Below are 26,911 nucleotides of genomic sequence, written 5' to 3'. Positions count from 1 at the left end.
GCTGGCATCATGATGCCGTGCCGTGCGTTTTGCGACGATGAGACAATTTGTTGTTGTTGGTTAGGGGAAAACGGGGTGGATCGCTTACCCTGCTACGAATGCGCGGGTGTTGGGCGTTGACGGACCAACGTTCACGGAAAAACAAATCTACGATTCGGTATGTTTGCACGTGCGTAAATTACGCTTAACGAAGATATTTATGGTATACGAATGTGCCATGTGTGTGTGTGTGTTTAGACCATCTTGCCCTCATTATTTCCTACTTGGGACGGTTTTTGGTGTGGTAGCTTGTCGTAAGTCGGGATTGACCGTTTCGAAAAACTGTTAAATTAGATGTTGTCTTTCTTCGGTACGAAAACGTGCATATCACTGAAGAAGAACTGAAGAGCATGCTAATGACTCTCACATTCATTAGTATTATTTAGAACAACGAAGCTACTAGCAATAAATTGAAAGGCCTTTTAATTAATTTTTAAACATTTTAAGTATTTGTCCTTTGTTCGTTTAAGTATTTCAGTTAAAGTTAAATAATATTTAAACTATGTTAATATGTTTGCATACGAAGCAAAGACAAAGTTATGCATTAAGTACATTAAAAAATTGGAAATAGAATCTTGTGAATATCTTATATCAGATAAGATCAGAAAAATCTGATAAATATGTCAAAAAATATCACAGGCATTTAACTCATAAAAAATCATCAAATTTAAAAAATTTATAAAACTCCTAATATCTAAAATTTCTGATTTTTTTGTTACAAGAACAACGTTTACACGTCCTGCGCATTTGTATCCTTTACTATTAAGACATTCAATACATATATAGTGATCTTCCAGGCAATCTTGGAAATTTGTAAGGTATTTTCTTACTGGAATCGTTGGAGCTAAGCAGCCTTCCTTGGATAGGGGGACACTCCCAGCTCATGAATTATGATATGTGCAAATTCATTTACTGTGTCACCGGTCTGTGTCGATCGATGTTTTAACTATTTGATCTGTGAAATGAGATGGTTTTATGATAATATAATTACTAGAAATAATGGTTTACTGAAAATTGTTGCATTCATCGTCCATCCTAATCGTGCCTACAACACACGCCATGACGAATTATGTACAATAGAAACGCTTTTACATTCACATCACCACCATGGCGCAAGACATGTCACAGAGGCGCTAAACAAACTAACTTACTAACTACGCGGCAGATGGTCGCCGATTGCTTTGCTTGCACTTATCCACCACCACTACCGGACATGGATCATGGTGCAATATAGTGTAATGGTTTATTGTATACGAGTGCGTACAGCCTATCGTCTGTGTATAGATAATATCGAAGGCATGAACACCTCAAGATCATCGAGTAAGATTACGTCCGATCACAGTAAGGGTTGGTGTAGAAGGCTGCGGAAGCTCTGGTGCCACGAGGGCTACGCTAATCACACGATAACAATTTATCTCCCGCAAAAACACCACCCTGTCTAAATGGTTCCAACTACCGGAACTGGGCTCTGGGGAGCAGTTAATCGATCGCACTTTTGATGCACTTTGCCAGCACAGCTCGAGACATGATCACGTGAGCAAACGGTCAATCGAGAAGTAGTGCCAAAGCTCCCACCCCTACTAGTGGCACTCGTGCTCGAAACGAGCAACCACTACCAGGGACGCCAGCAACCTCTAGAAGCGTAAACAAATGCACTAATCGTTGGTGCATTACATTGCGCAAATCGTTGCGCACGAGTGTGGGGATAATGCCGGCAAATGTATAGACTTTTTGAACTGGTTCAGTACGAACGAAGCTCGATGCCTAGAGGCATGTCGAGTTAAACGTGCCACGCCTGAAAACATCGATGATTAGAAGATGTGATAGCAAGCTACTTAAAATCTTCAACCTCTTTTTATTTGTTTACTTACTTATCGGGTGCTGCAGTGCATTGTGCAGTCTTATGAGTGATTATTATAGTGTGCTCCTTTTCAAATCGGTATTATTTCTAGTTGCATACCTTAAAGATTCATTTATTTTTACATTTACATTGAAGACCTATTCACTACCATTATATAATCAAGTAATAAATCCAAGCTGAATCTTTGAGTATGATAACGAAGGTTGTAAGAAATATCTATACCAACTTGAAGGAAAAAAACAAAAATTAAAAACTTGAATTTATTACCTACGATGGTCGTTGCAGCATGGTCGTGAGCTCATATTTCAGTCGCACTAAGCATTGGATTTTCGTAAACTAACTGGAAATAGTGAGCAATGAGTCAGGTGTGGTCTTGCTGTATGGACTCGTTTCTCTTTGCATCATGCATTCATGGGCTTAAGCTGCCCTACGACCAGCCCCTCTCCCTCCCCCCTCCCCTCGAAAGGACAAGGAAAGAAGATCTGCATTTTTAAACATTCGTAAAACACTGCAAATCAAATTTTCCCATCATTTAACATTTATTTAAACAGCCAGCCCAGCCTAGCTCGTCGGGCTTTAGTGTTAAACATAAAGCTATGACAAATAAATCCCTAGAGTGGTGTTGCATCTGGAGCCCAAGTTTCAAAGACAGCATTTTCACACGGCCGCATTGTTTAAAATTGCTCTCGCAATTCGTACTGATATAGGCAGAGCTTCATATTTTCTGCACCATACCACATGAATAGGAGGAAGGTAATTGGTGGGATGGGAGGAGAAGTAGAGTGTGACATGGGCTCCCAATAAAACAAACAGATAACTATGAACAGTATTAGTGTGCTTTACTTTTCCGGATGCATTTGTTCAATGGCACGCTATTAATTTACATTCCTGGTCAGAAAACATTCGCTTAACTTTCCTATCCATTCTTTTTGCTCTCGTTACAGCGTGGCCTTGACATCAGCTAGGGATAACGGCACCGAAACAACCAATGTTGAGTGCTATCAGCTTGTACGAAACACGTTAGTCTCTTGTGACAGATAGTTGCATCGTCGGCTAGAGGTCAATCTTTTTTGTTTACGCGCGTTTGCTTCATGGTTCACTTACACCGACCGCATCAGTATCCCCGACAACTTGGTCATCACCGTCTCAGACATCTACTTTCGATCAATCGATGAAGTGTAGGTATTGCATGAACCATTTTATTGTATACAAATGCTGTTGTCCTTTACTCAATACACATTCGGATCTTATATTGGAAATGCAAAGTATTTAACTGTACATCCCCATGCACAACTGTTAGGTGTTAGGTAGTTCTGTTAGGTGCGTTTATGACCAGTAAAGTTGTGGCTCATGATGAGAAATAAAATCTACTTCAAAATGAATTTAAAAAAAACTTCCTGTCAACGAACAAGACGCGAGACAGATCAACTAGTACCCTAGTGAAGGTGCTCATGGAAATCGTAAACAAGTTCCAAGTGTGTGAACAACAATTGTATCACCGTCTGCCAAGCAAGTGGCACGATAAAAAGTTTATTACACGCGGCAATTGTTATTCACCACAGGTGGCGTGGCACAATATGGATGGAAGAGGTTGGACGGTTGACGATGCAAAACCCAAACGATGGTACACTCTTATCGCCTTGGAATCGTTTGTTATCTTTTTCAATTATTTCACGCGTGCAGTGTTACGCTGCTGCTCCTACCGGATGGGCTAGACGACATATCGACCAATGGTTGCGATAGATTTCCTTTAATTGTTACCCTGTCATTGATTGTTGATTTTGCAATTTATAAAACTGAAATTTATTTGACACGTTTTGCTTTTTATTTTTAAATTTTCATACAGCTAAAGTACAGACAAGCTTTAGACAAAATGCGTCATCGATTGGGCGATGGGGACGATCAACGACGAACCCGGTAACCATTCCCGGCAGTACGGCCAGCGGAACGGCTGACGGATATAGCTACACGTTAACAAGCGGTCCCAGCCCTCCGCATAGTCCTCCCATCAATATGCCGCCGCCAATACCACCCCGACCTGTGATACGACAGTCCAGCTTCACCAAGATAGGATACATGATCAATACAGCCGTCAATGGAACCAAAAAGCAATTCAGCAGTGGCAGCAGCAGCAACAGCAGCAGTAGTAACAGTGGTGAGTATTTTTTGCTCATTTCTTTCCTAAACAAAATGTATTATGTTTTAATTTATTAGTTCAAATTCGACGGACCGCGTGTGGTGTTCTTGAAGCGAACAATACATAGTCAAAGTTTCCTATTGTCTTACAAAGTTCTGTCACAACAGTCAGTACATCGCGGCTCACTGCTTTCATTAACTCTTCGCGTTATGTGAATCCGCGTTGATCGAAGCACTGAATATAGTTCATATATAATATGAATATAAAATTGCTCATAATAACATAGTACCAACATTTTTATTTTTCGGAAAATAGATATTTCTTTCATTTCCTTAAACATCAGGATATTTATAAAACAAAAATACAGGTATGCAAATATATGTAAAATTTTCAATCCACGTTATAGGAGAGAAATCTACGAGGTTGGGAATGTATCTGTACTCTAATAGTTGTTTCTTCTACTTCTATTTGGCGTAACGTCCTACGCAAACCTGCATACTTAAGGCAGGCTTTCGAGACTTATTCAGTACCACACTGCCGGATTAGTCAGTCCTTGCTACAGGAGGACGGTTCGTTCTAGTCTTGAACCCACGACGGACACATGTTTGTTAAATCGTGCAAATTGACGACTGTACCACGTGACCGCCTCCGGGTTTTATCTAGTTATCCTAGTTATTCTCTGTTTTTAGAGTTATATCAGAACAATCAAGTAGCAAGGATTGACTATCCGACAGCGTGGTACTGAATAAGTCTCGAAATCATTCATAGGCCGGGCATGTCTGTGTAGGACGTTACACCAAATAGACGTCTGTGTAAGACGTTACACCAAAAAAACCTATATTGTATTTCATATCGGAAGCTAAATGCAAAGTATTCAAGCGTAATCTTGCCGAGTGGGATTGGCAAATGTTTGACAGGAATTTGGAGAGTTGTAATAATTTAGAAATGAACTGTTGTATAGAAATGAACTCCACCAACGATTCAAAATTGCAAACAGAACTTAGCAGCAATAAAGACATCGTTTGACAAAGAGCAACCGAAACATTGGTCCTTTCAACCAGATCAATGTTTCGATAGCTCTTTTTTAAACGATATCCGGCATCGCGAAAGAAATGGTTAAAAATTAACAGTCGTAACTAGAATCGTTAAAAATTCCTAGAATTTGACATCGCGAACGCATTGAATTCATTTGTAAATTTTAACGACTGTTTTGATGATCGTTTATTTTAACAGTAATGAACAACAAATGAACTCGGTTGAACAAAATGATTTTTAAGGCCCGGTTCTATGAACATGTTGCGGCAACATTTATTCAATGGCAACATTTCTGATTTTTTCTGTTTATTTCAAACACTGAGCACGTATTTGCTAACAAAAACAATTTAAAATTAAGTTGAAATAATTGTTTATCCGTTTTGGTCAATGCGTTCGCGATGTCAAATTCTAGCAATTTTAACGGCTCTGCTTAATGTTTTACCATTTCTTTCGCGATACCTTCTCATGGGAAGAGCATGAAGTTAATAAAAATTGGCTAAGTTTTATCAAAACATAATATAAATTTCTTTACAAAATTCAGGAATTTGAGATGAAATATATACTTTGACTGATCATCCGTGTTACTCGAGTATCCAGGTGAGGTCGAGTCCCGATTAGCCCGGATAAACGACGCTCGGCACGGAAAGAACCACGTGCATGCACAATTTTCCTTTTTTACTTTAAAATCTAAAAATGGGCTTTTATTTGTATTTTTAGCTCTCTGACAATGAAATTCATCTCGGTATAGAACTACATAAGACAATCCGATTTCATTTTTTGAGCCATGGTAATTTCTGTCCAACGCGCTTTGACATACCGATTCCAATTTCATGTACTAAATCTAGTAGCACCTTTAGAGATTCCTATAACTTTCCCAAGTGCCACAAATTCACTAAATGACCATTAAACGGGACCTAAATGGCTCAAGATTTCAACCTATAAGGAATCTTAAAAGACTTCGTTCAGCAGACAGTAAACGGCTGGCACATTTTAAAAATAGTAATAAAAAGATGGTAGCGCCATCTGTTGGTGGAATATCCAGTAGTGCTTTCCTCGCTTTGAGAGTTGTCTTCTTCTCTCTGTATTATTGTAAATTTCTCCCAAACACGGTACGGTCGGATAATATACCGACGTCACACGAAGCGTAAACTCAAAATGTTTACGCTTGATTTGTATGGGAGACTGAAATAAAGTTTACGTTACAGTTTACGCTTAGCGTGACGTCCCTAATTCCAAAAAGCCAATGATGTCGGGGATTATTTTTCTTTGTGTTTTATTTTCAAGCAAGGCGTCATCATTAACAGGCTTTTCAAATTTCATCGTCAACTTTACAGATAGTACTAATCAGTCTCAAAGTTCCAAAGAGTACCGTGTGCTTGTTAAAAAAACTTTAATGTTCCACCATGTACCGTTTCATCCACAAAGTACGACATCGGAACGATTTTTCCTTAAACAACCCCAAATCAGCTACTGAGTTCAAGCTGGCAATTTGGGATTCTTTTCGGGATGAAGCATCTCCAAACTACCAAACACTTAATTCATTCTAGAAGAACCAGATAAGGGCAGAGAGATGTTGGACCATTCAGTTATAAGGGGGAGATGTTGGATCATAGCATAGATTGTAATCATAACAGTTGTAATAATGTAATAACTATTAATTTATTATAGTTCACATTATTTCATTCTGGACTATAAAAAGTAGGGAATGCAAATAACACGATCAGTTCTAATAACCCTATCGATTGAAACTCATCCCAAGTGCCACAAATCTACTAAACGACCACTAAACGGGTTATAAACGACTGAAGTTCTCTATCTAAACGGAATATAGAAAGACTTCGTTTAGCAGACGGTAAAGGACTGATTCATTTTAAATATAGCAAAAAAGCTGGTGGCGCCATCTGTTGATAGCGCCATCTGTTGTTGGGATACCCAGCCAGTGGAGCGTTTTCCTCGCTCTGAGAGCTTTCTCCTACCCTCTATACTGTTATACTGTTTCGCATTGAAGTTATGCATCGCTAGAACTAGAACGGCAATTCGATTGTTTAAATATTAAATTCCAATATTAACTATTTGTACAGAAGCAAGTGAGATTTTTATAATGGTCGATGATGTTGATACCCATGTATCTGACCACACGCGATCATTCACATAAATTTTTGGTCAGAAAGTTTGAAGGTTTTATAGTTCATGATTAGATGAGATGATTAGTTCTCGTTTTTTCTATGGATATACGCATATATTTCTCAAGTGCCACAAATCCACTAAACGACCACTAAACGGCTTCTAAACGACTCAAGTGCTCTACCTAAACGGAATATAGAAAGACTTCGTTTAGCAGACGGCAAACGACTAATGCATACTAAAAATAGCAAAAAAGCTGGTGGCGCTATCTGTTGGTGGGATACCCCAACCAGTTGAGCTTCACATCGCTTGTAGGAGAGCTTTCTCATTTCCTCTGTACTGTTGTATGGTTTCGCATTGAAGTTATGCGCATTGAACTAGAACGGCAATACGATTGTTTAAATACCCCAAGCGCCACAGATTAAGCTTAAACGACTGGAAAATTGAATATCCATAGAAAAAAAATGAAAGCTCCACAGCTTCATTGGTTTGATCAATAGATGGCGTATTACAACTCATCATTATATTGCTATCCTTTTCTTGCAATGTGTTTCGACAAGTTTCATCTTATCATGACCTATATAGCCTTCTAACTTTCTGAGCAAAAATCTATATGAATGGTCGTGTGGTCAGATACGTGGGTATCAACACCAACGATCATTACTCAAATCTCACTTGCTTCTGTGCTGGTGGTTTCCGTTGGAGTTTAGTATTTAAACAATCGTATCGCCGTTCTAGTTCTAGCGATGCATAACTTCAATGCGAAACCATACAACAGTACAGAGGAAATGAGAAAGCTCTCCTCCAAGCGATGAAGCTCAACTGGTTGGGGTATCCCACCAACAGAGAGCGCCACCAGCTTTTTTGCTATTTTTAGAATGAATGAGTCGTTTGCCGTCTGCTAAACGAAGTCTTTCTATATTCCGTTTAGGTAGAGAACTTGAGTCGTTTAGAAGCCGTTTAGTGGTCGTTTAGTGGATTTGTGGCTCTTGAGACTAAACTCCAACCGAAACCATCAGTACTGAAGTAAGTGAGATTTGAATAATGGTCGTTGCTGTTGATACCCACGTATCTGACCACACGACCATTCATATAGATTTTTGCTCAGAAAGTTAGAAGGCTATATAGGTCATGATAAGATGAAACTTGTCGAAACACATTGCAAGAAAAGGATAGCAATATAATGATGAGTTGTAACGCCATCTATTGATCAAACCAATGAAGCTGTGGAGCTTTAATTTTTTTTCTATGGATATTCAATTTCCCAGTCGTTTAAGCTTAATCTGTGGCGATTGGGTTTTCTATGGTGTCTATGGATATTTGATTTTCCAGTCGTTTAAGCTTAATCTGTGGCGCTTGGGTTTGATCCGAGTACAGTCTGTTCCCGTTACACGGTTTCTGCGTTCCCGGCTAATCCGCATAACTCAAATATCCGCGTAAGTCGAATTTCACGTTTTTGACTAAAATACTCGAAGTTTTTGATTTAATTTAGTACTTTTATACACTTTATCATTTATTTCATATGATTCGTGCAGAAAATTATAATATTGGGGCCCTTCACGATTCTAGTTAGTTTTTTGTGTGGAGTTTGACAGTTGGTGGCTGAAATCATGTACACACTCCATACAAAACCACACAAAAAACTAGCCTACGATTTTCAGTCTAGATTATTCTAGCCTCAAAGCTAGAATTATTTTACGTGTGTTGGCTGTGTTACAAATTGCTTGCTGTCTAGTATATGTTTGTCTAGTTATATTTAAGTATTTGTTTGTTATTATTAATTTTAAGTTTTAGTCAGTAAGTTTCCCTATATTTAGCCCTGTGAGGCGGATATTTGTATCGTAATAAATAAATAAATAAATACATAAATTAGATTCGGGTGCCTGCTCGAAAACACGGTGTTGTTTACATTTACCCCAAGGTGCATTAAAGAGATCACGGTCCAGGGCACTTCGAATATCACTTTATGACAGGATGAGTGAAAACTTTTGTTCAAACAAGCTTTCCGGAGGCTTGACGAATACTCAAAACACTCTTGAAATCTTCATTCAGAAACAGAAGTAATAAAAATCAGCCTTCTAAATTCATACACCTTGGGTTAAGCCCACCTGTATATAATACCTACTTAGATAGCTGCTCGAAAACTGCTATACAATGCAAACAGCTGACAGGCTGAAATTTCAGCCTACGAACTTAAAGCGGAAAGCACCCCATTTCTGGCTTTTAAGCGGTTTCAATTTGTTAGCAAACATGCAATTTATACCGAACTTGAAGCAAATTGTACTGATATGACATTTAACCTGCCAAATTTAGAAAACCGCGTATCTCCGAATCCGCGTAAGTCGAGCACCGTGTAACACTGCTTCTAGACGATCAACTTTTGTACTGCGACAAATTTTCTGCGAGCTCTTTGTTCTAAAAAAACCTCTCAGTTTTAGAACAAACTCAGAGGCAACCGCGAGTGTCGCGGATTTGTGAATTTTTCACAGAAAGATAATGCTCGCGTTTCGCGACATTACGATCGAAGTAAGCCATATATTCGTGCTAAAACAAGGACGGTTTGACAGATAGAAAGTGTCGCCAAAAATTGTCACAGAAGATGTTTTGGGTCGTCTAAAAGCAGTGTAGCTTGGGAACAGACTGTACTTTTCTGATGCAAAACAACTGCTCGATTTGTCGGACGAACTCCACTGAAATTATAACCACTTCAAAACATGAACACCTAAAAATGTAAAATATTTGTTTACACTACCCTACGACATGTGTACTGAAAGAAGAAAGTAGAGGAAATAGGAAAAATAACGAAAGATAACGATATTTATCAGCTCGAATGGATCGAATTACTCTGTCAGGCAGGTTGCTCAACCCTGTCGCAATTGTCAGTTGGGAACGCGAGGGTTTTGACAGCAGAACTTGATGTATGCTTCTTCCCCTTTTCATCGTGTTTGTTGGAGCTTGGTTAGCTGTCGCTGTATTCGCGTTTTCTCTAGAAATTATATGTAGAATCAAATCTACGCAATACAACGAAACGCATTGTAAGTGATCGTGTCACGAGTTCAAGTTTTTCACGAGGAAAAAGAAGAATAGCAGAAAATTGGGCACAATTTCTAGTTCGCTGGCTGCTGTACACAGCTCAGCAGCTGAGGTTGGTGTGCGAACGTGTGTGTGTGTGCGTGTGTGTGCGTGTGTATGTGACAATGTGCAATGGTGGCCGTGCAAACTTCTCGGAGGAAAAAGAACGCTGTTGAGAGGGTTCGATTTTGTACGAGCACCACGCATCTGAATGACGACGTGCGCTATTCCGGTTTTGTGTTTTGTGTGAGATGCTAGGTTATGCGAAAGTCCTGAAATCCGTAGCACGAGCTTTAATACGACTGGCAGTGATCGATATTTTTTGTTGCAAAAATACCGCATAGGTAGAAGATAAGGCGGCAGCGCCTGCTGGCCCCTTTCTCTATACATCATCCGCACATTGGAAGTTTCCAAGAAGCGATTTGACAAGTGGTGGCGACATCCATATCCTGCACGCTCACAATCCTAGCTTATCGGCAGCGGCAAGCAGTGGCAATAGTCGAACTCTGTGCATCTAACCATAGGAAGATAACCATCGTTTGCTTAGATGATTAGAGCGGGCAAAAAGCTGAGAAAAGTGTAGAGTTCTTGTTGTCGTTACTATTGTTATTACTTGAGTGCGCTTTTGCTCGCTTCTATCAGATCATACGATGAGTCCAGCCAGTCGCACTGTTCCTGTGAGATGTGCGCTCTAGGTAGTGGTGTTTTTGTAGGTGAAAAGAAGAAAAAAACCGCACTGTCCCGAAATGAATGCCGTATTTCACAAGTGTGAGGTTTGGCGTGTTGAAGCAACATTGAGGTTTTCCTTTTGCTGAAGTTAAAACAAAAAAGAAAATACTGTCAAAATACTTATATGTGCGTGTTTTATTCCGTGGGTGGTTCTGTGTATGATGGTCAGAAAATTTTAACCATAGTCGGAAGCGAGTCGACCTTGCAGGTGGTGTGTAGAAAAGTGAGCTGTCACACTCACCCGTGCTTATCGCCGAGAGTGTTTCTTGGTAATACGTTTGGACAGTGAGATGTAGTGCCTTTTTCTTGTCGATGGTCCATACGAAAAAGTGCAATTTTTAGCAGGCAGTGAAATTATTTGTCTAACTGTACTCGACTCACGAAGCGGTTGCCAGTCTCGGCATTTATGTGATGCGGTAACAAATGCTCGGTTAGGAGACGTTTTGGCCTTGTTATTATTAGTGTGAAATAATAAGACATACCATAAGACGACGGCGTTTTTTTCTTACCTTAAATGTTTCTTTTCCTTTTGCCATTAGATCGCTGGTTAATTGTGACCTAGTTGTTTTCGTTGGTATTGTTGAAGTGAATAAAACACAAGTGCGCAATATTGTTGGAAAGGTACACAACACCATTCAATCAGGAGGAGAATCCTGCATTCCTTACATCGCCGTTACAGCCCATTTGCCGAAGTGTTGTGTGGTAGCTTCAAAGCTGTGATTATTGAAAAGATTTGCGTTCTTCCGAAGCAGGAGAAGTGTTCATAAGGAAAAAATAGTGTCTTGTGATTCTGTTGAACTAACCAAACGCCGTGTAAAGAAAGAGTTTATTCTTGTATGAAGTCTATCCCTGGTAGAGGTTGCGACTGGATTTGACATGGCCGGTGAGTTTATAGTTAATGTGATTTTGGTTGCTTTGGGCTGAAATATCGGAACATTTCCGGCTGACCCTTCAGTCCTTCGTTTTCAGGCATTCGAAAACTGAAATACCTTAAATTATTTTGCCGCTATGACCTTTAGCCCTTCTGACAACAAATGATCCTAACCTCACTTTCAGTACTGTGTTCGCTTTTTGTTCCTCCGTTTCTCTGTGCTAGTCATTTATCTCTGTAGAATTTGATCCCAAAAATTCCATGACGTCTTTTTAAAAGATCTTTTCAAGCAGAGTAGTTCTACCGTCTTGCCTGTTTGCGGCGTAAAATGCGTATTTGTTCCCTAACAAATTGGTTACCATGAGGTAGAACGGTGCGCCCCAGAAATGGTCCTATCGCAAGCAAGCAGAGCAGGCGTGTAAGCGAATAGCAAGGCATTAGAAAAAGATGCTCGAGCCCGGTGTGTGTTAGTTTCTGCAAAATAAAAGGAAAATAAGAAAACATTCGCGCGCTATGCTGTCAGTGTGTGCGTGAGAGACGACGTTCGCTCATTCACACAACACCTTTACTGAGTGAGTCGGTGACGTAGGCCAGGGTTCGTCAACACGTGGTCGTCATACTAAGTTTTTGCGAAAAACTGCTTATTTCGGGACGCCGGAGTTTTTAGTACTTTTGTAATATAACATTTAAGCCTTTTGTAATAGTAGTGAGTCAATTAGCTATAGGCTTTGCAAAATAAGGTTTTTGAATAGGGATCATGATTATACTTATGTAATAATATTTATGTTGTGTTGATGTAAAACTATACAATATTAAATAAATAAAAACACATGTTACTCTTAAGAGTCATATTTATTACACGTTGTCGGTCACAACCGTTGTAGGTTAAGGCTTGCCTCTGTACCAATAGTAGACTTGGCTTTCTGTGACTTACTGATTACACAAAGGGGGATAGATAGTCAGTATATGTAGGTGGCTCTATTCATTCGGGGATTGAACCCACAACGGGCATGTTGTAAGTCGTACGAGTTGACGACTGTACCACCAGTATGTATTTTCTTCTTTTGCTGGTACCACGCAAGATGATTAACATGAAATGAACTAAAACGCAGACTTCATTGATCATTGTTTTAATTCCAGATGAAAATCTTTAAAATTCAGTTGTAAATATTGATGCATTCGTTTAATTATAACCATGATTCTGCAGGAAATTATTATTCAAACTTAAATTTACTGACTTGCTTGCGCTAAAATCCTTCGCGTTTAATTCATGTAAAACGCGCATTGGATACACTCAGAGGGCAGCATTGCCAGTGTTTTATTTGGACCAATATTTCGCAATCAATACAAACTACCGGAAAACTCAAATCCATAAACGCGCCATACACACATATTATTATCCTTGGCCTTAAACCGTGCGAGTATTGTCATGCATGTGTCGCATGAGACTATTTTCACATGTAAAAATGAGGTTGAAACTTCCGTTTTGGCATCCGTTCAAATATTGGAATTGTTTAATTGGTATTTAAACGGCAAGATTAGCCAGCACACGATGGAACCTCACCTCAAGAATAGTGGCATACATTTGAGCTATTCTTCGTTAGCTGAATCTGTGCCGAGTGCACTCTGCTTTTGGAACGTATTCAGATGAATAAGCTCCTGGTTATTTACTCATAATGTCATAAACTACATATTCGATTATTTGCCATACAGTGTGGAATATAGAATGCAATGTTGCAACGCATGATTATGAAATGCTCATGTGTCCCAGATTTAGTCATTTAACTAGCAGTCTTTGTGCATGACGAATTTAAAAGGAATGTGTAAACCAAAAAATCGATATAAATGCACAAGCCTCATCGTTTGTATGACCCTCAGATATTAGTCGTAGTTCTGTGGTCTCCTGATTTCTTACGCTTTTTTGTAATACTCTTGTCTCTCTACTGTCCTTCTGCTACTACTTCAAACTACATTGCTCGATGAAGTGTTTTCACTTTGTGTGATTTGAGCAGAGCACTAGTACTCACCTTGAAAAGGAAGGATTCCGATGTTGTTCTACAGGATCGTAGAAAAAATGTGCTGGTGAGGTTTTTGTGTAGGTCATCTTCTTTCCCGGTTGTGTGTTAGTCCATGCCCGAACAGGTGACATTAATTTCCAATCGATGTTATCCCATTTTATCCATTATGCACACAGTAAATTACCATCTTCCGTCCTAGGGAAGTAAAGTGGTTGCCATTTGGGGCGAATGTCTAACATACCGCGAGCACAGGAGATAGATACGAGGCGCGAAGGGGGTGGTATGGCAAACGAAAAAGGAAATTCGGAAAATGTTGCTTGGCTTGTTCGGCAGGCACTTCAGGCAGTGGATAGCAATTTTTAGGCAATGGTAAAGCAATGTCTTATAGAATCAGTATGGTGTGCACTCTGCTATTTCGAGACCAAATTTGTCGTAGTAGAGATCGAGGAAATGCGGGTTACACGGTTATTCTCCGCGGTAATCTAATAGTCCACGCACAATCACAACACTTACCGATTACTACTACGCCATCACACACTGTAGAAGGTTAACTGTGCGCATACATCACTGCTTATTGTGGGAAGTACTACACTTGCTCAGTGCAATGTCTTGACATGCTTAGGACAATGTCTGTTTCGAATATCTTAGGGTTATTGTAGGAGAACGCATAACAAGCGCTTTGTTTTTTTTAGATCAAAAAGCTCCAATTTTGGTTTTCGAATTGGAATTTTCGTTTTGTATATCGAATTTGATTGTTACCTGTTGAAACACGCCAACCACCCATGTTCTGAGTGTGTGGGTGGTGTTGTCGATTACGAACACACTTCATTGAAAGGAAACAAACTGAATCCTAATTACAATTAAGGTTTTTTAAAAAGCAAAATAATGCATGCGATATTGCAAGTACACTACGTATTATTAAGATAGCGTAATTCGTAATTCCGTTTCGAGTGCAACATAAAAACAATATTAACGACATCTTTTGTATTATCTTTCATCCCACACACGACGCAGGTAATGGCGAAACATCGTGGTGCTTTTCACAGATAAAGGGTGCCCTGGATGATGATGTTACCGAGGCCGACATCATTTCCTGCGTCGAGTTTAATCACGATGGTGAACTTTTGGCCACTGGTGATAAAGGAGGCAGGGTTGTTATATTCCAGGTAAATATATTTCATCAACACATATATTGCATTGATAACACAGACAACAGAAAAGCACACATGGATGTAAAAGAAAGGTACAACATCAAGGGACAAAATCATAAAGCTCCATTGATTCGCCGCTACTTACAATGTGCGCCACGTGGTCCACATGAGGCATGAAAAAAGGTGCACAGGATTCGAAAGTGCTCTTTACTTGGCGACAGGCCACGATCATGTTTTTTTTTTCGTGTGTGTAATGTACGTATGCTGCTGGTCTCTGTTTTAGTTGGTATAATTTTACGTAACAAGTGAGTTGACATGATGTCAAACCGGTCATTTTCGCTTTTCGCGCCCGTAGTTGTAGTGAGCTCAGTGTTTTGATAGAAGCTTTCATGGTATTTAGCCCTCAGGGCGTGCAGAGGTTGGTTATTCGACCTACATCGTGCGATTATGGACCGATTTTTCGAATAAACCAAATGGCTGTTTTCATATTGTTTTCGAAGTGAATATTTTTATCAACACAGTACAAGGAGTTTTTTTTCAGAAGATGCTTGTTAAATTGGCTAAAAAAACAAACAACTCTAGCATATAAAAAAGTTCTAATTTGTAGGAGTGACTTAAGGAGGTCCCAAGGTGGTTTTTATCCTGAGTATTTCCATTAAAAATGTCTAAATTTATAGATAAAGGTCCATAAGTGGTCGAATGAAAGTAAACCTGAATTCATAAAGAGTTTAGCCTCAACTATTTACTCTAAAAATACATACAATATTGATTTAATTAACGTTTATTTCACTCGAAAAATATATTTAAGATGCATTCGCGGTGTAATTTGGTTGTCTGTGGGGTATGTACAAAATAAAAGGATATAGAGAGGGTATTTTGTTAGATATCATAAAAAAGCTATATTTCACGTTTGCTTTCAATCAATTACTAAATTGGCCAAGATGAGATGAGCATAAGCTGTATTTCTACGTTAAAGAGGGTTGCGCTTATTTGCACACTGTACGAAATGATGGTACGAAGTACGATTTAATTAGCTGTATTATTAGTGCATTCCATGTGTTGTGTGGTGTGGTGTAACTATTGTGTGCCAAGGATTAATTCATATTTATTTTACAGAGAGACCCATCGTCGAAGGCTTCAACACCGCGGCGTGGTGAATACAACGTGTATTCAACATTTCAATCGCATGAACCTGAATTCGATTACTTAAAGTCGCTCGAGATTGAGGAAAAAATTAACAAAATCAGATGGCTGAGGCGCAAGAATCAGTCACACTTTCTGCTCTCGACCAACGACAAAACAATCAAGCTGTGGAAGGTGTCGGAGCGCGATAAGCGAGTGGAGGGATACAACACACGGGAGGACAATGGCAGCATTCGCGATCCGGCCTCGATCAATTCGCTGAGAGTGCCATCGATCAAGCCGATGGATCTGATGGTGGAGGCATCGCCACGTCGCATTTTTGCGAACGCCCATACCTACCACATTAACTCGATCTCGGTGAACTCGGATCAGGAGACGTACCTGTCGGCGGATGATCTACGGATCAACTTGTGGCATCTAGAGATTACCGACCAGAGCTTCAATATCGTCGACATCAAACCGGCGAATATGGAGGAGCTGACTGAGGTGATCACGGCGGCCGAATTCCACCCGACCGAGTGCAACGTGTTCGTCTACTCGAGCAGCAAGGGTACAATTAGGTTATGTGATATGCGCTCTTCGGCATTGTGCGATCGGCATGCAAAGCTGTTCGAGGAACCGGAAGATGTGGACACAACGAACAAGAGTTTTTTCCGCGAAATCATAAGTTCGATTAGCGATGTGAAGCTGAGCAACTCTGGACGCTACATGATCTCGAGGGACTATCTGAGTATTAAGGTGTGGGACCTGCACATGGAAACTAAACCTATTGAAACGTATCCGGTAAGTGAAAGAATTATCAGCGAACTTTTTTAAAACCTTTAGAAAAACCCCATTTTACTAATATGTGTGTGTGTGTGTTTCATACATTTGCCAGGTACATGAATACCTCCGCACGAAGCTGTGTTCGCTATACGAGAACGACTGTATCTTCGACAAGTTCGAATGTTGCTGGAACGGTAACGATTCCGCCATTATGACTGGCAGTTACAACAATTTCTTCCGCATTTTTGATCGGAACACGAACAAGGACGTGACGCTCGAGGCGTCTCGCGACATCATCAAACCGAAGACAGTGTTGAAACCGCGCAAAGTGTGTACCGGTGGCAAGCGGAAAAAGGACGAAATCAGCGTTGACTGTTTGGCCTTCAACAAGCGAATTCTGCACACTGCTTGGCATCCGCTCGAAAACATCATCGCCGTGGCCGCCACCAATAATTTATTCATTTTTCAGGATAAGTTTTAGCCAATAGTAATAGTAGTAGTGAGGATAATTAAATATTATTCTAATTGTAATGATTACGATTATTATTGATAGAGTTTCCTGGGCATACACATACGGCGGAACAAAGGAAGGTTAGGGTGGAAACATAACGGTGAATGCAGAAGCGAAGCGCGCATAATATTTTCGATGTTCTGGCAGGTATGAAAAGAAAGGGATTGTAAGAAAGCCAAGGGTGTAAGGCGAAAAAACACATTTCAGAACATAAAATTGTTACGTCTGTGGACATCATCACAAATGGACGCAAGCAAAAAAAAAAAAAAATACAATCAGCTGGCTGGAAACTGGCCGGAAATAGCGAGTGTGCTTGCGTGTGTGTAGTAGCATGGCTAAAATAGTACAGCAGACAAACCTCGAAGAGGAGGGTGTCGTATGCCGTTTGCAGACCGCAAGATAGATAGGACAGAAATGTGTCTTTGCATTGCCCACATTGTTTAAGAGAACTTGTGTAAATGAATTTGAACAGGTTTTTTTTTTGCAGTGTTCTTATTCTACACGCAATTGAAACCATGCTTCACCTTTACCTATGTGCGCGGTCAAATCCTGTACGCTTTCCAGCTTAATTCACATTTTCATAGAACCACCATCGAGCGTGGAATCGAGATGATGCGTAACATCGGGAAAATTTTGTTACACTTTTGCCTCCTGTTTGCTCGTTGTTGTTCATCCTAACAGCAAAAGCAGGTAGCTTGATTTGTTTGGCGACTGTCCCCAGGCCTAGGTTCCCAGGAAACGTACGAAGAAAGAGCAATCCGATCGTTATATCCACCCCAACAATAGATTCAGGAGTGTAGCTTCAGCGACTGGCGGGCACTATATACAAAAGAACAATAATTGCTGAAACGCCATGTGCACATGTGTTTGATGAGTTTGCGGGTATGATGTCGTATGAATGGGCAAGAGTAGTGTGTGCGTGAGTGAGAGAAAATTGGGTGTGTGCGTGTGTGTGAGTGTGTACGCGTGTGCAGGGCGCAGAAGGAAGAGGCAGCACTGCGTGTGCTTCGAATGATAGGATATGATGCAAATGGAAATACATCGTTAATTCTAGATACTAGTGAAAATAAATCAGTTAGGGTGCGGCGAGGTGTTTGCGGAAAATGGTGAATGAGAAAATGAATTGCAACAAAAACATAGGTGTAAAAAAACGAATCGTAATACATTGGCTTTGGTGGTGATACCGGTTGCAGCTCGGTCACAATGAAAACGAGGAACAGAAAAGAGACACAGAGGACCGAAATTTGCACGCAGTGAAAAGGTATCAGGAAGAACAAGTGCAAGCTTCAGAAATTGGGAGAAGAGAACCCATCAACCATGCGAAAGAAGAATCGCTAGCGTCAAAATTAATGGCTAGAGATTGTTGTGCTAAGCATTTCTTACAAGAGGTGAAATAATTTACAATTATAACCTCCTTGCTTTTCAGTTCATGAAGCACTATCGTTAAAGATGATAACAGCAAAAAACAAACACGGAGGTGTACACGCAGACACACCAATCGATACAAAATCGTTCCGTTAGCGTATTTATACATCAAACATCGCAAATGAACAAAATCAACGCATCAAAAAGAAGGTACATTTAGAGAGTTTAATCTACAAAAAACATATATCGCAGCTCAATAATGGTTAACAGTAACAAGAAACCCGTGTAGACCCTTTTTGTACTCAGTTCAATACAGCACAGACGACAAAAACTGCAGAGAAAGATACACTACTCACAATTGGTTGCAATTTGAGTGCATGCTTTTGGGGGTTTTGTTTATCCATAGATATCCAAAAGAGCGTGGGTTTTGTTGTGTGTATGAACCCCAGTTTCAAACAACAGCAAAGAAGATGGTGTTGCATTCGTTCCTGCTATCTCCACTTATTCGGCTATTCCAACTGCACTTCATTCAGCCAACAAACCGGAAAGAGTAAGGGCAGAGACATTTTTCTATTTTCCGATTATTGTTACTACTATAAGGCGATGTGTTGCTGTAGCTTCCGCATCATATATGAGAGTGTAATTGAAACTTAACATATATTTTTTTACTGTTTATTTTATTGTTTGCATTTAAGCTGTGGCATGGCTGAAGCTTGAGGAAAAAGGAAAAGCAAGGAAGCATAGCATGTGGTGTCAGAAATGAACGACAAACAGCAAATCGAAAATATACACTCACTGCACTTAATAACGACGCATTAAAGGAGATAAAGCTAACGTGGAGAGGTTAAAGCAAATGAATAAAATTAAAATATTAAGCTAAGAGAACGTGTAAGCAGAAGAAGAAAACAACAAGCAGCGGTGAGGAGGAAAGGCAAGATAATAGCGTGTAAAGGAAAGGAAGGGATGTGGAAGACAAATAGCAAGCAATCGGACTAACTTGGAAAAGGGACTGTCCAGACGCGCCATAATGTCGTGTGCGTGCGTGTGTGTGGTGTATGATGGTTGCAGTAGTTGTTTGTCGCACGATCGTCGTTGTCTGTCGATCGTGTGTCATGTGAATTCCGTTTTGGATTTTCGCCGTTGTTTTGCGTTTCAATAATTGCGCTCTGCATGTGTGTATGTGTGTCAGCGAGGTTGGCGCAAATAGTAGAACGGGTTGGTTAAATGCAGCTTACACGCAGAAGGACCATTGTCGAGGGAGAGTTGCAAACGCAAATTGATTCTTTCGGCAAAATACGTACGTGTTATGTGTTTGTGTAGGCGGTTTTAAAAACAATTCCTTGCAGAACCTTTTTTTTATTACTTTTATATTAAGCTAGATTTTTATCCCCAATGTAAAGTGGTTGCTGTCTTTGTTTGGATTTGTTTTATTTTATTCTCAGTTTGCCGCCCCCATCCCCCATTTTTTGTTTTGGAGAAATTGGCAAAAATAATTCGCTAACAATAGAATGAGTAAGGGGCAGAAATGAACACTCCCATGCCTTGTGAAAAGACATAACGCCCGTTTAACTCACAGACAGACAGAAAGATAGACGGACAACCATAGAGGGCGGCGCATACACGATGGTATTGTGTAAAAAAAAAAACAAAAAATGCGGTACAGAATTGCTAGTTGCGTATGATGGCATGTGATACTCGTGTTTACTTCGTCCTCGTACGAACGGAAAAGACTAGACAAAAATATATGTAGGGAAGCTGGGGAGGGAACGAGAGGGGATACTAACGATGGGGCGCAAGAATAGCGCATCGGCAGAGAACGCAACAAACACACAAAGGTCGGCAAAGTAGCGCAAGTATGCAAAGGTATAGCGCACAGCAGAGCAATGAGCGCGCCAGAAGGAAGAAACAGGAGGAGAGGAGGCACACGGTTTATTAAATCCATGAAACGAAGCAGCATAAGCGAAACAACAAAAATCAAATGAAATAAAACAATGAATAAACCACACAAAACGGCCAGAATGTCACGGAACTTCACGGAAAGAACAAACCGAACATTAACAATACATCACACAGTGATAAAGAAACTATCTACATGAAGGAAGAACAGTGGTACACGGATGACCGAAAGAAATTTCGCAAGACGCTACATCAGCGAAAGAAAGGAAATGAAATTTAAGATTAAAGTAATCTGCAAAGGGCCTTCTCCAGGTAAGCGCGGGACCGTCTTTGCCCCGTCTCTGATTCCGCCTTGTACAAATACTTTGATTATTTCGTGCTTTTTCTTATTCGTAAAGGTGAAACTCAAGTGAAGAAGATTACGAACCGAATTGACGAGTATTTTTGATAATTTGTTTTGGTCAGTCGTCCCTGGAACTGAAACACGCTGGTTGCGAGGTGGTAGTACTAATGAATCGTATAGCAACGCAATTCTATCCTTATCTCCCGGATAGATGGACCCTGTTTGTATGTTTTGGTGGCATGAGAGAATGTTACCAGCTATCAAGAACTGTGAGTATTGTAATTGCGAGGCAGTTTAAACAGAGAAAACAATTCACTGCCTCCAACTGCGTGTGACACACGGTGGTGCACTATCGCGTTTGCTGTTGCGCATTGTTGATTGTACTTTTTGTATTTAAACCGTGCCAGGTGGTTCTGTGTCTGGAAGAGTGAGATTAGCGCTCGTATCATCATCGTACGGTATTTGGTTGTAGACAGCAGCGGGCAGAATGTTAAAATTGGTACGGTAAATGCTCAATTCTAAACACAACTGCACTGAGCAAGGGTAATTTTGAATTTTGCAGATACTGTGCTGTTAAACAGTTTCAACCAAGGCGATGGACACTACTACTACTACTACTACTCACACAGAACAAACGCAGGAACTGGTGGAACCTCCACCACCAACACCACCGCCAGCGTTTACGGAGCTGAGTGAAGTTGCATCGATCGGTGTAAGCTTGGCCGTTGATCATCTTTCGCGTTGCTGTCAATGCATTTCAACAGATTACCCGAATGATGTGTGTGTGTGTTGTTTCAGAGCAATGGATCGATTCTCTTCGCCACGGATGATTGGTTCGCACCGGCCGAATGGATGCTGAAAGACACCGAGCCAGTGTTTCTCGCTGACCGGTACACTGCCTACGGGAAGTGGATGGACGGTTGGGAAACGCGTCGAAAGCGCACACCTGGCCACGATTGGTGTTTGGTGGAGCTTGGCGCCCCAACGCAGATTGCCGGCGTTATGATCGACACAGCCTTTTTCACCGGCAACTATGTGCCGCGTGTCTCTATCCAGGCTGGCACGCTGGATGCAACGATGAAACGCATGCTGCAGACTTCTATTCCCCGCGTTACGGACGAGGGGGGAAATATCGGAACAGGACGAACCACGGAGGAGCTGGGAATGGTGGAGCTCATTGGCACGGATCAGTGGGACGTGTTGGTGCCGCGCACCGAACTGCAGGCGGGGTATGAACCAACCCGAAGGCATTATTTTACCGTCGCGAAAGGAAAGCAATCACTAATCGTAAACCATTTACGGGTGAACATGTTCCCGGACGGTGGTATTGCTCGGTTACGCGTTTACGGTACGGTCAGATTAAACCTGCGCGAAAGTCTATCGGTACGGCAGCCGTTCGATATGATTGCCATGCTTAACGGGGGACGCTGCACGGGGTTTTCGAATGCCCACTACGGTCATCCGCGAAATTTGATTAAACCTAGCACAGCGGTCAATATGGGCGACGGTTGGGAGACCGCTCGTAGACTCGATCGGCCGCCCGTGCTGCAGATCGACGATGCCGGAATATTGCAAGTGCCCGGATGCGAATGGGCCATCTTTCAGTTGGGAGGTGCACCCGAGGGCGGCTGGATAGAGCGCATTTGCATCGACACGAAACACTTCAAAGGAAACTTTCCGGACAACGTGCAGGTGGAGTACGCGTGGAAGGGTGAACCGAATTCTTGGATGCTGCTGATGGAGAAGAAGAAGCTGGGACCGGATCGGGTACATGAGTTTGAAGGGGATGAACTACTACTGCCCCAGGCAAAGCCAGCCTCACTGGTGCGTATTACCATTGCACCGGACGGAGGACTTTCGAGGGTTCGTGTTTTTGGAACGGTAGCTGTAGCTAAATGATTACTGTCCTCTTTGCAGGCGCCAAGCTAGAAAATAAAACACGGAGGAAATGTTTATGAAGAATTATACCTCGTCATGATGAACACCGATTGAGTGACGCAGGGTTGAGCATTTTCGTTTAACTTTATTTCAGTGCCCATGTCCACACAACGAAGCTACTCGCAATTAGAAGTAATCGAATCGAGTGATTAAAGCTGCTGTAAGCGGAAGCGTGACTACGCGCCGACTGACTGTAGCTATCGACGATGTGTATCTTCCAGCCCATGTTGGCGTGGGTGAAGCTGTTGTAGTACACCACGTCCGGCCAGCTGGTGTTGGGCGTTATTTCCAACACTGCCGGATCGCCGGAATCACAGGTCCATTTCAGTGTGCGGTTGAACTTTTTGAAAGTTGCAAAATTGTCATCCAACCGTCGATCCTGTCCTTCTGGGTGACGGGCCAGGCACAGTGGTCCGGCGGCGATCGGTTTCGGCCGACCGCGGCGCGTAAACTCAACGCCGGCCAGCACGCGAATTTCGCTCTGCCGTGCGTCGGAAAGCCGATCGTATCCACCGTGCGGTTCGTCCGTGATGACGAGCGGATGGTAGAACTCGGACGAGTGCGGATTGTTTCCACCGCGCACGAGGAACGAGTAGGTAAGGCCACGGCGGAGCCACAGTTCCGGCACGAGGAACCCATTGATGTACCAGGCCAGTCCGTTCGAAACGTGCCCAGTAATGCCCTGGTAGCCCCGCTTTCCACCGGCCGGCCCGAGCGTGGCTGTAAACGCACGCACGGAACGGTCAAAGATCTGCTGTCGTTCCCACACATCCTTCAGGTTTGCTTCGCGGCTGGTGAAACTGAAACAATCGTTGACCGGCTCGGAGGTGTTGAAGTGGATCTGCACATTGCGCTTGGGGTAGACGTCATGGTAGGTCGGTTCGTTGTTCGAATCTAGACGACCCATCGCCCATATCACGTACATCGGACGGTCCAGCAAGAACTCTTTGTCGCCCGAGTCGGAAGAAATCAGTGTGCGGCGGAAGGTAATCGTGTTGATGTCGTTCTCCCGGCTGTACGTGTGCAGCTGGTAGCTGTCCAATCCGCCGACCACATCGTCCCGACAAACGCCCTTGTTTTGGCCGAGCACCTGCACGCACGGTGCGAGCGAGGTGATGTTGTAATCCACGGCATATCCACGATGCCCATCGATGAAGGCCACGACCACATCGGCCCCAAGCATTTGGCTACGGCTGTCCGAGCCGGACAGCCCGAACGACATGTACTCGTCCTGCTGCACGTTGCCCGCCAGCTGGATCGTTATCTGCGGCCCAAACACTTCCCACGAGACGCGGTAATCTTTGTGCAGCTGGCGGCAGTTTGGCAACGACTCCGTGTGCGGCGTAACACGCACCAGCGACGGCGGCACGTTCAGATCGTCTGATATGAGAATCGAACCGTAGTCCCGTCGGGCTTCCACATCGTACACGCTGAACCAATCGATGTCGAAGATGGTCATATCACCCGGTAGCTCCAGCGTGATCGTTTCACGATCGTACGCACGGATGGGATCCAGGTAGCCCATCTCATCCGGTACTTTGCTGCCTTTGGACGAGGGTGATGGACCGACGCCGACCCAGAAATGTACCGCCCCCTGGCCGCCTGCCTTACCATCGTAGCTGAAGTCGGTGATGCGGATCGTTTTTGAGTCGAGGATGTCGATCGTGTCGCTCGATACCATCGGTCCACCAGCTATCGCGGTCAAGCTGCCCGCTTTTTGCGGTACGGGCGGCTCAAAATCCTCCGGGATGTACACGTCGGCGAAGTTGTTCTGCGAGTTTAGATCGTACACGGCTAGCCATTTCACTTCCGTGATCTTCTTGTTGTCGGGAAGACGTAGCGTAAAGTCCTTGTTGAAGTATCGCTCAAGTATGTTCGTTCTGTAGTAATATGACAATGATAGTGTTGGTCAGATTGTTGAGTTCGTACTAGCCCCAATGCGCGCGCTCGCGGTATGCTCTGTGGCTCACTTACTTTCCATACTCGTCCGGTACGATGAAACCTTGCGGGCCGGGTCGATTGCTGGCGCCGGACCAGAAGAACGTGTCGATTCCATTGCCGTCGTAGTTGAAGCCGGTCAACAGGAATGTGTATTCATCAACGGCGTATACGTCACCCGATGCTTGATGGTGATAGGAGTTAAATTTGCCAATGTATTTCCCCCGGTATGGACCGTCTTCCGGTTTCTGAGTTGCTGTTATAAACAAATGAAAACAAATCACACGATTGCTAGCAAATTCATCGATTTGAAGGCGTTGCAATAATTGTGCTCGTAAGTTCCTTGGAAGCTAAACTATTTATTGAATTGGGACCAAACATTTACGTCCAAAATAAGATTGAATTTAACTAAATTTAGACTGAACTAAATATGAAATTACATAGCGCAAGAGTATGAGAAAGCTTTCCATTCCAAGCATCATGATGAGTAATTTTTCCTTCACAGGTACATCATGACTAATGCGCACAGTAATGATGAGACATCGCCACAATAATATCCTTGTTTGCTTAGCAGGCCATCAAAAATCGGCCCTATTTTTTATAGCAGCAGCAATTACTGTACCCCACCCTTCAAATGAGAGCACGGTGACCAAAGTTGATTGCACTTCCTGGGCGAATCAACCCATTCCGATCAAAGCAACAGGCAAGTAACTACTCAAGGTTGCGTACCGTGCGTGGATACATTTCCGCAATATTTGTCTGTATGTATGTACCACTCCTAACAAGAACTGCTTCGACTGGTTTGTACATTCTCCCCCGGTTTAACGTATGTTTTACTTTTTGCTTGCTTTATTATACCCTCCTTCACGGTTCGTCGCTTCCCGTTCGCGCTGGTAGAAGTCTTTCGTAAGCGCGTTCACTGTAGCTGCTTGGTGGCAATGCTGACTTACCTGCATTATCTAAAACCGCCACCACCACCAGCAGTACGCTGGCCAGAATCCTCATTGTTCCACGCCACCGGACGGACGCCGATCCGTAGCAAAATCGCATTCCTTCCATTTTTATCACCTTTTACTTCACAGCCAAGCAGAGCCCTACTACACGGGGGCTTTAGAAGAAATGGCAGCAACGCGTCGAAAAATGCACGAAAAGTTGCGCTTACTTCGATGTGTTTAATGTGATAAATTTTGGACCCGCTGGGCCTTAATTCAATTGGAAATGGGGCGGGAGGGGGCTCTGGAATTCACACGGTGAAATGGCTCGGCCAAGCTCTTCTAGTTGTTTGCTTTCACTCGCGCCTCTGCTGGGTGCCGTTGCTGGTGGAAAGCGCGGTGAGATTTCGATAAAGATTCGCACCACCATACACAGTTGTGGGCGATTTTCTAATCATGTTTTTCTGTTGATCGTATCACGTCACTGCAGTGTACACTCTTTCTTTCGAAATGCACAAAACGACACCACTTCCGGCTTCTGAGTAAAAGCGTGCTGGTACACCACGCACTTTCATGCACCAAAAAGGGACAGAGAAGACTTGTCCAACTGGCTCAGGTGGTGTTCACGGCACACACAGCGAATGACGGCAACGTACACGTAGCAGCAGCCGCCGTATACACACTTCGGTTGCCGCCTTTCACACACTTTACCAGCAGCGGCGATCGAGGCAACCATCGACCATCTTAAGACGGACTGACACGACTACCAAACAATATTGCCTGCGGTACGCACTGACTGGAATGGACTGGAAAGAAGGAAGTCAAAAGAGACCCGCCCGAATGGTTCGCGGTCGAACGTGTATACGTTGTGTGGCCGCGATCGCCGTTCGTGTAACTCAGCTGCAGCAGTCCGAGCTCGTGATAGGTCCGGGTACTTTCGCAAAAAAAAAAGACTTACTCACTCACACCACTGTGTGCGTCGTTGTGCAGACTCTGCACGCATACATGCAGCGGGGTGTGTGCTCGCGATCTGATCAGAAAGC

At 42.5% G+C, this 26,911-nt stretch overlaps 3 protein-coding genes across 15 annotated transcripts in view; 2 read left to right on the top strand and 1 right to left on the bottom strand.

Annotated features, from left to right (window-relative positions):
* LOC120895024 (protein phosphatase PP2A 55 kDa regulatory subunit) overlaps positions 1-20,529 on the top strand; it is a 31,443-nt gene extending 10,914 nt beyond the window's left edge. For 7 of the 13 annotated variants that reach the window (XM_040297994.1, XM_040297991.1, XM_040297989.1 and 4 more), the window contains 5 exons: positions 2,845-3,078; positions 3,747-4,055; positions 14,901-15,052; positions 16,154-16,963; positions 17,058-20,529. In XM_040297994.1, the coding sequence (XP_040153928.1) occupies positions 3,072-3,078; positions 3,747-4,055; positions 14,901-15,052; positions 16,154-16,963; positions 17,058-17,426 (1,647 nt within the window). In that variant the 5' untranslated portion in view covers positions 2,845-3,071 and the 3' untranslated portion in view covers positions 17,427-20,529. The other 6 variants (XM_040297996.1, XM_040297999.1, XM_040297998.1 and 3 more) reach the window with 6 other exon arrangements.
* An 835-nt stretch (positions 20,530-21,364) lies between these two features.
* On the top strand, positions 21,365-23,022 carry LOC120893468 (allantoicase-like). Its single transcript, XM_040295389.1, has 3 exons — positions 21,365-21,559; positions 21,623-21,772; positions 21,859-23,022. The coding sequence occupies exons 2-3, from the start codon at positions 21,656-21,658 to the stop codon at positions 22,957-22,959; spliced, it is 1,218 nt and encodes a 405-aa protein (XP_040151323.1). The 5' UTR covers positions 21,365-21,559; positions 21,623-21,655; the 3' UTR covers positions 22,960-23,022.
* Positions 23,023-23,063: 41 nt separating this feature from the next.
* On the bottom strand, positions 23,064-26,781 carry LOC120893466 (protein Skeletor, isoforms B/C). The gene is made up of 3 exons (XM_040295387.1): positions 25,887-26,781; positions 24,973-25,192; positions 23,064-24,878 (listed from the first exon to the last, which is right to left on the bottom strand). Exons 1-3 carry the CDS (start codon positions 25,993-25,995, stop codon positions 23,084-23,086), a joined length of 2,124 nt encoding a protein of 707 aa, XP_040151321.1. The 5' UTR covers positions 25,996-26,781; the 3' UTR covers positions 23,064-23,083.
* Between the last annotated feature and the right edge of the window lie 130 nt (positions 26,782-26,911).

Source organism: Anopheles arabiensis, chromosome 2, assembly GCF_016920715.1.
Source record: "Anopheles arabiensis isolate DONGOLA chromosome 2, AaraD3, whole genome shotgun sequence".
NCBI lineage: Eukaryota > Metazoa > Arthropoda > Insecta > Diptera > Culicidae > Anopheles > Anopheles arabiensis.
Note: the sequence above shows the minus strand (reverse complement) of the source record. Positions and strands in the feature narration are given on the sequence as shown.